Source organism: Primulina eburnea, chromosome 5 (assembly GCF_022965805.1).
Source record: "Primulina eburnea isolate SZY01 chromosome 5, ASM2296580v1, whole genome shotgun sequence".
NCBI lineage: Eukaryota > Viridiplantae > Streptophyta > Magnoliopsida > Lamiales > Gesneriaceae > Primulina > Primulina eburnea.
The window spans coordinates 16,031,608-16,045,635 of record NC_133105.1 but is presented as its reverse complement, the minus strand read 5'-3'; the positions used below and the strand labels follow the sequence as shown (position 1 = coordinate 16,045,635).

Genomic DNA, 14,028 nt, shown 5'->3' with positions numbered 1-14,028 from the left:
CATGTCTTCATCTTGATCATCGGGCCCACCATCTTCCAGTCTTGATCTCCCACTATTTCTAATTATTACATTTGAATGGCCATGGCACATAAGGGATACATCTCATGGGGGTGGGAACGGGCCATAAACCAGGCCCACTTTAATAATATCAAATATTATAAAATTGAATAAAAACAGTAAAATATCCTAACATACACCTAACACATTGGTCAAGGCTCTCGATCATCCTTCATGCATTTAATATCAAATATTAACATCAATTTAATTAAACAATTTAATTAATTGATAAATCATATATCTAATAATTTTATCACTAACCACCACAATTATTAAAGAATTTAATAAATTAAATAAACTCTTTTATTTAATTTCCAATTAAATCAATAATAATTGATTTCTTATAAAACTCATTTTTACCATAAATAATTAAAATCATATTCTAATTATTTATTTTACAAGAAAATTATTAATTTTCCAAAAATTAATTTTCCAAAATAAAAAATTGAATCAATTTCAAAAATATCAATTTTCCCCATAATTTTGAAAAATCAGAAAATTGCACCCCGGGCCCAAACAATTCAAGCCCATCAATTTTGCACGCTTCCCGAGACGATCCCGGGTCGTCGCCCCAGCTGCCCGCCCGCTGCCCGAACGTTTCGGGCAGTGGCAGCAACCTGTGCGCGCAGGCGCGCACAGGTGCGCGCAACGCCGCGCGCAGCGTGCGGACGCTCCGCACGCTGCGCCGCGTTGTCAACGCGCGGGGCGGCGCACAGCGTGCGGACGTTCCGCACGCTGCGCCGCTCTGCGCGCGCACGCTGCGCGCGCGCGCTGCGCGTTCCTGCGCGCAGCCCTGCGCGGGGTCTGCCCGGAACAGTTCTGGGCAGATCGCGAAATTTTTTTTTTTTTTTTTTTTTTGTTTTTCCGAAAAATTTAATTTTTATGGTGCATCAATATTTCTGAAAATTTTCTTGTGTGGTTAGAAACAAATTATTCAATATAATTTAAATCATACGATTCAGAAAACCTGGCTCTGATACCACTGTTGGATCCGGTTTTCTACACGCCCAAACGCAGCGGAAGATTTAAAATTTTTATTTTATTTTGAAAAACAAAATAATATTGCTTTAGGCGCTCGTATGATTTATCAAAACATTCATAGGGAGTAAATCATTATACCTTTGGTGAATTAATTCACGTGGCTCCAACTATTCCGGGGTTAGCGGAGATAGCTCTTGATGATTCCCTACGAACTTTCTTCAAAGAAATCCTTCTATCAAGTCCACGACTAGATAGTGTGTTCCTCTTTCAAATTGCACTAGAGAATGAGAAAGAGATTTTGCGTAGGAGAGAAAATAATTGAGAGACGGCACAATTTTCCTTTTTCTTTTAAAACAAGTGGCCGATTTCCCCTTTTAGAATGAGTGGAGTCTCACGTAATTTTTGTTTGGTGGCTAGGGTTTAGATGGTTAAATGTGTTATTTATAATAAATTAAACCCTAATTACATAATTAACATTAATGGGCTTGATTTAATTAATTGGGCTAGTCCAACTAGTTTAATTAATTTAATTAAAGCCCATTAAAACTTTAATTATTTATTATGTTGGACTTCTACTCCTACAAGCCCATTAAACATAATACACACCACATTTAATTTATTAATTATCAACTCAACTTTTGAGCTTAATAAATTAAATACATTATAAATTCAACATTTGAATTTATTATTTAAATTATGAATTCAACTACTTGAATTTACATCACCTCCAAAATTTAATATTTAATAAACCCAACATTTGAGTTTAATAAATTAAATTCTCAAATTTTATAAATTCAACTCTTTGAATTTATTCTCTCAAAATTTAATTATCATAAATTCGACTCCTTGAATTTACTATATAATATAAATTCAACTTTTGAATTTATTCTCTCAACGGGAACAAACAATCCAGTACTTGTGTGACCCTCAATGGTTCAGGGATACAGCTAGCCGTGGGTTCACAACTCTTTGTGATTCAGGACAGAATCCTTTATTCGGGCTTACCCTAGTTAGCCCCATTCTTTCTATCAACACCTTGATCAAGAATGTCAGAACTCATTTCTGATAGCACCCATCGGATCATGGTAAGAGCGTCTAGTAGCATCGCCCCATGATCCCCTAGGTATCACTGATAGTGCCTGCAAGAACCAGTTGATAATGATTTAACGTACAGTACGGTCCCTTCATCTCATATATCCCGATCGAATCTGCAACCATTGGTTCATCGAGGGTTGCATATTAATTCGATAACTATGTGATAGCTATAATAGTGGCATCACGTGTACTATTTGGAGAACTCCTTCTCCAACGTACATCTCGTACTCTGGCCAGAGATTCCATGCACTATTATTTCATTAGATCACATAGGATATCCACACCCGTAGGTGAGCGGTGAATCCCCAACTACAATGCACTGGCTCCTATATGTGTCGCGACTGTACCCAACCTCGCCACCTGATGACTCTCCTGGAGCCGGTAAACGAGTCAAAGCACAGCCCTAGCATATAGAGCCTCAGAGTTGTCTCGGGTCATAAGGATTAATGGTGTACAATCATAACCACGGACTTATCCTCTCGATGAATGATAACCACTTGGAAAGTCCGAGGGAGGGTTGTTCGGTAAAATCATCCTATGACTACCCATCTGCATGTTTGGACATCTCTATGCCCTTACTAAGAAACGAAGTACACAACATCACAGATGCTAGTCTCAAGCTCAAGCGACCTTTATCCATGTTTTAGGCGGCTGAATCGACTAGGAACGAATTTAGATCATACAGTATTTACAAACGAGTTTCAACATCGAATTACGATTCATTTGTATTAAAGTATAATCAAGGTCTTTATCTATGTTTGATAACATGGGTATACAGATAAAGAATTAACAAACCATGAAATAATGAATTATATTAAAATAAAGATTGTTTATTACACTTGAGTCAATAAAATCCCTAGTCAACAGTTGACTTGTAGGGCATCTACTCTAACAATCTCCCACTTGCCCTAGAGCCAACTACCCATAAACTTTAATCCCATTGCTTCGCGATGCTTCTCAAACAATGGTCCTGGCAAGGGCTTAGTAAGTGGATCGGCAACGTTATCTGCAGAGGGGACTCTTTCGACTGATATGTCTCCCCTTCCCACAATCTCCCGGATGATGTGGAATTTCCTCAGTACATGTTTGGATCGCTGATGAGACCTTGGTTCCTTTGCTTGCGCAACGGCACCAGTGTTGTCGCAGTACACCGGGACTGGATCAACTCCATTAGGAATAACGCCCAACTCTTGGACAAAATTCCTCATCCAAACTGCCTCTTTCGCTGCAGCAGATGCAGCAATGTACTCAGCTTCAGTGGTGGAATCCGCAACGGTGTCTTGCTTGGAACTTTTCCAAGAGACAGCCGCACCATTAAGCATGAATACAAAACCAGAGGTCGATTTCGAATCATCTACATCACATTGGAAGCTAGAATCAGTGTAGCCTTCCAATTTTAATTCTCCACCCCCATAGACCATGAACAAGTTCTTAGTCCTTCTCAAGTACTTAAGAATATCTTTCACGGCCTTCCAATGCATTGGACCAGGGTTCGCCTGATATCTGCTTGTAACACTCAAAGAGTAAGCAACATCAGGACGTGTCGATATCATACCATACATGATACTCTTAGCATAAAAAGTAATACTTTTTCATAGATTATCCAAATAAGATATCCGTCTCACAAATACGACCCGTGAGACCGTCTCACACAAGTGTTTGCCTTCGGGGTATTATCCTAAGTCACGTCCAAAGATCCTTTTCATTATCATATATGAGGTCCATAAAGAAATCATAGATATCACATACAAGAATAAATGAGGATTGTTTATTATCCTTTTACAAGTAATACCTAAGGTTGAGCTTGCATTTGTTGATTTGATCTAGAAGAAGAGATTAGTTTTAAGGAAATATTCAAGGGATATATACACTCATTTTGGGTTTATTTGAAATTCATTTTAATTATTATTGAATTTTACGTAACTTGATATGAAGTGTAATTTCAAGTAATGTAAATTCAATAATAAAATGGTGTATTTGAAATATACTCAAAAAAATTATAATTTGAAATATAACCCTCAAATCTTCTCCTAAATCAAATATCTCGATCTAATTCAAATCAACCAATCGAAACCAATATATTGCTATGTGCATAAAATAAAACATTAGTTGATTCGGGCAAAAACTTGTGTGAGACTGTTTTACGAGACGTATTTGCTGAGATAGATCTCTTATTTGAGTCATTCATGAAAAAATATTACTTTTTATGCTAAAAATATCACTTTTATTGTGAATATCAATAAGTTTGACCCGTCTCATAGATAAAGATTCGTGAGACCGTCTCACAAGAGACCTAGAGCCCGTTTGGTATCAAAAGTTTTTTGATTAAAAAAGTGCTTTTTTAAGTTGGCTTTTAAAAGTGTTTTTTTAAGTAAAAGTTGTGTTAATATTGTGTTTGAATGAATAGATAAAAAGCACTTTTTAAATTAATAAATGTGTTTGGATACATATCATTAAAGTGATTTTTTAACTCATTAATTTATATATATATTTTATAACGGATTTCTAAACAAATGTGATGTATAAATATAAATAATTAAATCCATACCAAAACAATAAAATATTGAAATCTTAAAAATCATAAAAACAATTGTTAATAACAATGGTTAATGTTTACATTCTACTTTAATTTATTTAAATAAAAACTAATAGTTCAATGTCGACCTTGTATTGGCAGTGAATTTCTTATGTCATCTCTCAATTCTTTCATTTCCGTAATATTTTCTTGTGTTGGCTCTTGCCATCTCGTACCTCTGTCATGGACATAAACATTTTCACCATCTTGCTCGATTTCTTGTAAATCATCAATATTTTCGAGTTGTTCAAGAATATCTCCAGCCGCATCATATCGCCTAATGAAATTGTGTAAAGCAAAACATGCCACTATAATTTTAAATTGAGTATCTAGACAAAATGTGGGCATATTTTGTAATACCTTCCATCGTGCTTTGCACACTCCAAATGTTCTTTCAATAACCGTCCTTAAACTGGAATGATGATAATTAAATACTTCGTTTTTTGATCTGAACTTTGGAGCCAATCGAAATTGAGGTAAATGATATCTAGTATCTTTATACGGTCCCATAAAGCCTTTGAAAGTAGGATAACCTGCATCAATTAAATAATATTTACCTGCAAAAAATAAGAGTTAAAGTGTAAATATTTATCTGACAATTATTTAAAAAAACATATAAGATATATTAATATCAAACCTTCAGGTGGGAGTGGAAAATGCAATCTCTCTCTGCGCATAGCCTCTTTAAAAAATTTAGAATCATGAGCAGAACCTTCCCAACCAGCCCATACAAAAGTAAAGCACATGTCGAAGTCGCATACAGCCATAACATTTGTTGAAGTATACCCTTTTCTTCCAATGAAATCTATTTGCTTGCTAGGCGGAACACGAATGCATATATGTGTGCCATCAATAGCCTCTATACAATCTTTAAAATAAGGCCAATATCTTTTGCCATTCTTAATATATTCAGGGACATCTGTAAAATTAAGATCGATAGGTTTGATGATATCTCTCGACAACTTCCATATGGACTCTAAAACCCTGTGAAACTGTCTTGAAACAGTTTCCCCTGAGTGTTGAAAACGCTCTTGAACATTTCTAACTGAAGCATGTTGACCCATCATGTACAAAAATAATCCCACCTTTTCATAGATATCAACTCCTTTTGTTGGCTGTAAGCTATATTTGTGGAGTAGATCGTCACATAGTTTATAAAAAACATGTTTCCTCATTCTAAACATTTCAAAGCATCGTGTCTCATTACCATTCAATATCTCTGCCACCCATTGAGACCCTGATAACCACGATGTCCTACATTTTTCTTTAACAATATATTTCAAAACATAATTCGTAACACCACACAAGGATAACAAAACCATTCTTTTCTTAGAGACATGTGTATTTCTAATAGAATCAATGGAAATGTCGGAATCACTTGATGCATCAGAGTTATCTGATATAGTGGAGCCTGAACTCGAAGACATCCTGTGAAAATATATGAATAAAGATAAATATATAAAAAACAATAAACATTGAAAGTTTTAGATTATTGCATTAAAAATTTAAACATACTACTTAGTAAAGTTGACTCATAAATCAATAAAAGAAAAAAAACAAGTGCATTATTCAAGTATTTTTCCTAAAAACATAACTCATGTTAATAACGCTTCAAATCATCTTTAGTGAATGTCTTTGCCCAACCAAGCTGCAGTTCCGAGTCCTTCAATCCGATAAATGTTTGCCTATTATGATTTTTATCCAAAACTCTAGTAACTATGAAGAATTGCTCACTACCAACCACCATACCATGCAAACTACGAAGAAACTCCAGACAATTTTCAATGCAACATGGATCATCTTTTGGTGTTTCGTGTATAGACTTTTGAGTCTCAAATTCTTGAAGGACACGATCAAGTTGATCGGCTAACCTAGTGGCAATGAGACTTCTTTTTTCCCCACTCTCCCTTCTTTTTCTCTTTTTTGGCTGTATAGAGTTGTCAGCTCCCATTGTTGAGTTTTCCATAAATTCGTGGCTTTCAACATTAATATAAACATCACTTTGAAACTCTCCATCTAACTGAACATCTCAATCATTTGTATCATCGTTGAAATTATTATGAATTGGTTGATCCTCTGATGGTGCTATTGCAACATAGCCAGTTGCTATGGAACCTTTAAATATCTTTTCCAATAAATCTAAATTCTTGGGTCCCCTCAATCTAAACTTTGCATACTCGGGATTTTCCTGTAATTTGCAACGTAAAAAAAAATAAATAAAAATAATTGATTAAAAATTTAAAATGTAGTATATAAATTATGTACCTTAATCTTATCCTCCCACCAACTATTATCAGCTTGCACGGTCATCTTGTTATGATCCCAACCAAGACCAGTCTCATTATTTCCAATAAATTGTGCCCACAGTGCAAAATATTTTCTCATCGAATCCCATTTATTTTTGAATTGTTTTTTATTCAAAGAAAGTCCCGTTCTCTCATGAAATTTTGAAACTAAATTTGTGTACCCCGTTTTGTTTAAATATTTGGTAGGCTTATTGCCGGATTCAATTTCTTCCTCACAAATTTTTAAAAATATTTCGGTATTCTGATCAGTCCAATCCGCCTTATTATTCCTATCATCAACAAATCCAGGTTCAACAGTCTCAATCGTATATCTAGGTAATTGACTTGGATTTGATAATCCTCGTTTAGGAGCTAACTTTGAATATATTCTATATTCAAAAATAAAACATAAAAAAACAATAGGGAGTGTAGATTCTGCAGCAAAAAGAAAGCAGAAAAAAATGAATGAACAAAAACCTCGACGGAAAAAAAAAATTGTACCTTGTAGAAGAATGGAGAAAAGATTGAGAGGAGGCTACTGGTGGATGTTTTTTTTAGGTTATTGAAAAGGCTAGTGGAAAAAGCTCTAAAATAGGGCTTTTAAAAAAGCTCTAATTTCAACTTAAATAAGTTTTTTGTTAAGCACTAGAAGCCCACCCAAACAAGTTAAAAATTAAAAAGGCCCACCCAAACATCATCACATAGCTCCTAAGACCCGATAATCCCACTCTAACTCGTATCTCCTCACCTAGAACTGGACTCTGGCATCCCACGCCTCGCCTCACTTACCGTCAAACACATCAAAACAAGAGGTAGCCGACGTGCCGGTGAGTATAAACAAAGTATGATACAATCAATAACATATGAGAATTAAAGTTTCACAAAGTTCATATACACTCATAAAGATGTAATATAATGCAATGCATGATCAGAAGCTGTGGGCTATCAATAAATCTCAAGATCAAGTGAATCATCTGGTCATAGGGTACCCAAGGGAAGAGAATCCTCCAACAACTTCCACCGACTCATCCGCTCGAGGTGGTGTGTTGTGTTCTACAATCCCAAGACTATGGTATGCTTATAGAGAGTGTTCAGGCCATAGCAGCGACCTCCGCATACACTATGCCAACTCAACTATAGCCCCATACGTCCAACAAATCAATAAATCAAGGCGACCTCCGCCATATCAAATCTGAATCAAAAAGTGGCTCAATATGCAATGCAATGATGCATTTCAATCTCATCAAGTCAATATCATAATAAGCTCATCTCAAAAAATCAATCATCAACAAATCACAAATAATTCATCAAGCCATCGAATTTTTAATTTAAAATAAAAATGATAATTTTACCTCGTATGTTACCGACCGTAACATACCTTTCAAATATTACCAAAAGAAGATCGAAATGTGTAGGTGAGAAGTCTTGAACCTCTGAATTCTACTATAACTCAAGAACTCGGATCATTTATCAAAACAGAGCAATTTCTGTACAAAATTCATAATTAATTCAATAATGCTTCGAATCAAGATCCGCAATTTGGATATTCAAGAAAACTCAAATCCCAACAATTGTGTAAAGAAGGAATCCATATCATTTCTTAACCATAATATGACATAAAAACATTCATTGAATCATTTTGTCAAACACGTGACGTGCGTGTTAAAGAGTTAGCTCCTCTACAATTCCATTTCTTTTCCAAAATATGAATACATACAATACCATCAATCATTATATTAACAACTTTACCTCAACACTCAAACCAAACAACCCATTGTTTTCCCTTCAATCACTAACCCAAGGAAATAAGCTTTCTTACCTTGCTTCTAAACTCTTGAGGAGAAGAACTTCTAATCTCCAAGCAAAGATTAAGGCTTCAATCAAAGATTAATATCTTGGAAGAAATTGGATTGAAGGAAAAATGAGGAACCCTGGCTCTAAACCGATGGAGAGAAATGAGGATGAGAAGAAATGATACAAAAATCATTCCCCATTCTAATATATACCATCCAAACCTCAAAATACGTTTTTTGTACAAATGCTGGGCGCCATGGCGCGTGTTTTGGCGCAGGGGCGTGCACCATACTGCCCAAACACCAAAATTTCAGCAATGGGCGCGCCATCGCGCGGGATCTGGCGCAGGGGCTCGTCGTATTCTGTCCAAAACGCATTTTTAACTTCAGAATTTGCGAAATTGGTAAACTAGAAAGTTGTAGCCTTATGTCTTGTATTGCATCTCCAATTAGCCTCATGTCATTTGGAGATCTGAGTAAAAAAGTTATGCTCAATCTCCCAACATGTGTCATTGTAGGAACGAAGATACGCACGACACACTTCGGGGCGTTTTTGGCTCGTCTTCCCTAATGATTTGACCAAAACTCAAAATAAGAAAGTTATAGCCTTATGTCTTATCTTACTAATGAAAGTGGCCTCATCAATTGGATCAATATAAAAAAACATTATGCTAAAAACCACAACTACTGCCACATTTTTCATAGCGTTTCTGCACTTCCATTACCTATTTAGCTCAAATTCAACCTTTGATTCTACCCGTCCATTATCTATTCAATTCTATAACATTCATTACCATTCATACCATAACGTAAAGCCATAAACCATCACAAATGATGCCACAATTTTATTTTTTCCAAAATTCGGGCATTACAATTCATCCCCTCTAAAAATAAATTCCGTCCTCGAAATCAATCATCTCCTTCAAGTCAAAGATGTAATGATCAATACTGAAAGTAAAATCGAGAATAGAAGCGTACTTCATTTGAATAACTCTGGATATTTATGTCTCATTTTATCTTCTAATTCCCAAGTTGCCTCTTCGACACCATGTCTGTTCCACTGTACTTTAATCAACGGTATCAATTTATTTCTGAGTTGCTTATCTTTTCTATCTAGAATTTTAATCGGTCTCTCAATGTAGCTCAAATTTTGATCTAACTCAACTTCATCGGGTGGAAGTAAATAAGAAGGATCTGGATGATATTTCCTCAACATGGACACATGAAAAACATCATGAACACCTGATAACACAGGAGGAAGAGCTAATCTATAAGCCAAATCACCAACACGTTCCAAAATCTCATACGGACCTATGAATCTCGGTGATAATTTACCCTTTTTTCCAAATCTAATTGTACCACGAAAAGGAGATATTTTCAGAAAAACTCTGTCACCTTTCTCAAAAATCAACGATCGTCTCCTGATGTTCGCATACTTAGCCTGTCTATCCTGAGCAGCTCTCATACAACTCTGAATCAATTCACCTTCTCTGTCATATCTCTTATCATATCAGGTCCTACAATTGGTGCTTCAGATAAATCGTCCCAATACAGAGGAGATCGACACTTCCTGCCATATAGTGCTTCAAATGGTGACATTCCAATGCTCACTTGATAACTATTGTTATAAGAAAACTCGACAAGTGGTAAAGAATCCTGCCAACCAATACCAAAATCCATCACTACAGCTCTCAACATATCCTCTAATGTCTGAATAGTACGTTCTGACTGTCCGTCTGTCTGAGGATGATATGCTGTACTCAAATGCAAACGAGTTCCAAGGGCCTCTTGTAAACTCTACCAAAAATGAGAAGAAAATCTGGGATCACGATCTGATACAATTGACTTAGGCACACCATGCAATCTCAAAACTTCTCTGATGTACAATCTGGCCATCTGATCATGCCTCTATGTCATCAGATAAGGAATGAAACACGAAGACTTGGTTAATCTGTCAACGATAACCCAAATTGCATCACCACCCCTCGATGACCTCGGCAATTTCGTGACAAAGTCCATGGTGATATGATCTCACTTCCATTCTGGAACTTTAAGGCTATGCAAAAGACCTCCTGGTCGCTTTCTTTCTGCTTTCACTTGTTGGCAATTCAAACAAAGAGATACAAATTCTGCTATGTCAGATTTCATTCTTTTCCACCAAAATTGTTTATTCAAATCATTGTATATCTTTTTACTTCCAGGGTGTACACGGAACTTACTGCAATGAGCATCACGCAAAATATGTATTCTCAACTCTGAAATATTAGGAACTACAATACGATCATTCACAAACAAAATACCCTCATTATTGACCTGAAATTCTGATTGATGTCCTGATTTGACAAGTTCAACTGATTTCTGAATGCTTTGATCTAACTTTTGGGCCTCTCTAATTTTGACAAACAACTCGGGTTCTGCCTGAATCATAAATACTCTTACAGGTTGAGTATCTACCACAAAATCCAAACCAGAAAGACAACATTCTTCTACTAAATCAGATACACTGCTAGTGATCAAGGACATATTACATACTTTTCTGCTCAAAGCATCGGCTGCTGCATTAGACTTTTCTGGATAATACTTTATTTCGCAATCACAGTCTTTCAACAAATCTAACCAACGCTTCTGTCTCATTTTCAACTCTGCTTGTGAAAAGAGGTATTTCAAACTCTTATGATCAGTGAATATCTCAAATGTCTCCCCATACAAGTAGTGACGCCAAATCTTTAGGGCAAAAACCACTGCTGCTAGTTCCAAGTCATGAACGGGTTATCTAGACTCATGTGGCTTCAACTGTCTTGAAGCATAGGCAACCACACAGCCGTGCTACATTAATACACAACCCAATCCTTGATGCAAAGCATCAGTGTGCACTATAAATCCTCCTACACCTGATGGAATAGTCAGAACTGGAGCACTAGTCAATCTATGCTTAAGTTCAACAAAACTAGCCTCACATTCCGGTGACCAAATAAATGGTGCATTCTTTTGTGTCAGTTGCGTAATTGACCTCGCAATCTGTGAGAATCCTTCAATAAATCTGTGATAATAGCCTGCCAAACCCATAAAACTACGTACCTCAGGAACTGATGTCGGTCTAGACCAATTGATGACTGCCTCAACTTTACTCGGATAAACTGATATACCAGCACTCGAAATCACATGTCCAAGGAATACCACTCTATCCAACCAAAACTTGCATTTGGATAATTTAGCATACAACTTTTCAGTTCTCAAAATATGCAGTACAACTCTCAAGTGTTCGACATGCTCAATTTCAGATTTTGAAAAAATAAGAATATCATCAATGAAGATCACAACAAATTGATCTATATACCGTTGAAACACACGGTTCATCAAATCCATAAATACCGCAGGTGCATTGGACAACCCAAAAGGCATAACCAAAAATTCAAAATGCCCATACCTGGTACGAAAGCAGTCTTAGGTACATCTGTCTCTATAAGTCTTAACTGATGATATCCGGATCTTAAATCAATCTTAGAATATACTGAAGAACCCTGCAACTGGTCAAAGAGATCATCAATCCTTGGCAAAGGATACTTATTCTTTACTGTGGCTTTATTCAACTGTCTATAATCGACACAAAGCCTCATAGACCCATCTTTCTTCTTCACGAATAAAACCGAAGCACCCCAAGGTGAAACACTTGGTCTTATATATCCTTTAGCAAATAGATCCTCAATTTTTTCCTTTAGTTCCTTCAGTTCAATTGGCGCCATCCTATAAGGAGCTCTAGAAATAGGTTGTGTACCTGGCATCAACTCAATGTTTAACTCAACCTCTCGGGCTGGAGGAAATCCTGGAATTTCATCTGGAAATACATCTGAAAATTCACTAACAATTGGAATATCTGTCAATTTAGGTACTGACCTTGAAATATCAATCGCATAAACCAAGAAACATTCGGCTCTTTTCTGCAACAAACGAGTCATGGACAAAACAGATATCAAAGGAATCTTAGCTCGAGAACCTTTACCATAGAATGTCCATTGATCTGTCAAATCAGGCCTAAACTTAACAATTTTTTGAAAACAATCTACAGTAGCCCTCTATCTTGTCAACATGTCAATACCAACTATGCAGTCAAAATCAGACATCTCCAATATAATACAATCAAGCTCAATGACATTATCCTCATAGCAAAATTCACAACCACTTCTCATTTCAACTGACCTCATCACTTTGCCCAGTAGAGTAGAAATAGATAAGGTAGATGATAATGGTATAGAATGCAACGAATGCAATGTGACAAAGTGCTCAGATATGAAAGTATGTGATGCACCCGTATCCATCAAAACATAAGCAGGATAACCTGAGAGAAAACAATTACCTGAAATGACATTATCTGGAGCATGATGTGTCTCATCCTCAGTGAGAGCAAAAACTCGAGCCTGCTGTCTAGGTGGATGTCCTGCCCTGTGGCCACCAATCTGTTTGTTCTGATCTGACCGGTTTGATTGCTGATAAGAATGAACTGTAGGGGTCTGACGATTCTGGTGAGGTGTCTGTCTCGATGATCCCCCACTCTGAGATATTTCACTGCCACAATTAAGACACACTCGAGCATAGTGTCCCACCTGGTTACACAAGTGGCAAGCTCCTGAGATTCCTCTACACTGATAGGTATAATGTCTACCACCACACTGACCACAAGTTGTGCCTGAATAACCAGTGCTCTGAACTGAACCAGACTGTCTCGATCCACTAGAATTCGAAAAATTACTATCATGCCTCTTAAATTGCTTCTCTCTAGCCCTAAACTGCAAAGACTGAAATCTGGCTAACAGTATCTCCATCGGAGTCAGAGTTATGTCCATCTGAGTATGAGTAGCACTGCCTTGATCTTGTGCCACTGGTATGTTCTTTCTAGGTCTACCACGACCTCTACCTCGAGTAGCCATGTCTGATATATAATAGATCAACACATATAAAATCACAATATTATAATCATCTCAATCTTGTATCAATCATCTCTAGCTTTCGAGACTCAACAATCTCAAAAATCTCAAATAAAGCTCAACAATATAATATCTAAATTATATTCATGTATTTCACAATATGGTACAATGATAATGCTAGCAAATATATCTCATGATCAAGCAATTTGAACTGACTCGATCTACCCTGTTCCCAAATATCATACGCTCTGATACCACCTAATGTGGGGCCCCGGCTCCGACATCTAATATTAATAATTATAAATATAACAAACCCAACG

The 14,028-nt window shown here is 36.5% G+C and overlaps 1 protein-coding gene across 1 annotated transcript; it reads right to left on the bottom strand.

Moving 5' to 3' along the window:
• Nucleotides 1–9,765: 9,765 nt before the first annotated feature.
• Nucleotides 9,766–10,251, bottom strand: LOC140831401 (uncharacterized). The gene has a single exon (XM_073195155.1). It carries the CDS (start codon nt 10,249–10,251, stop codon nt 9,766–9,768), a length of 486 nt encoding a protein of 161 aa, XP_073051256.1.
• Between the last annotated feature and the right edge of the window lie 3,777 nt (nt 10,252–14,028).

Bases quoted from the DNA above. Each gene is read 5' to 3' on its own strand.
- LOC140831401 (XM_073195155.1), bottom strand. From the start codon at position 10,251: ATGAGAGCTGCTCAGGATAGACAGGCTAAGTATGCGAACATCAGGAGA.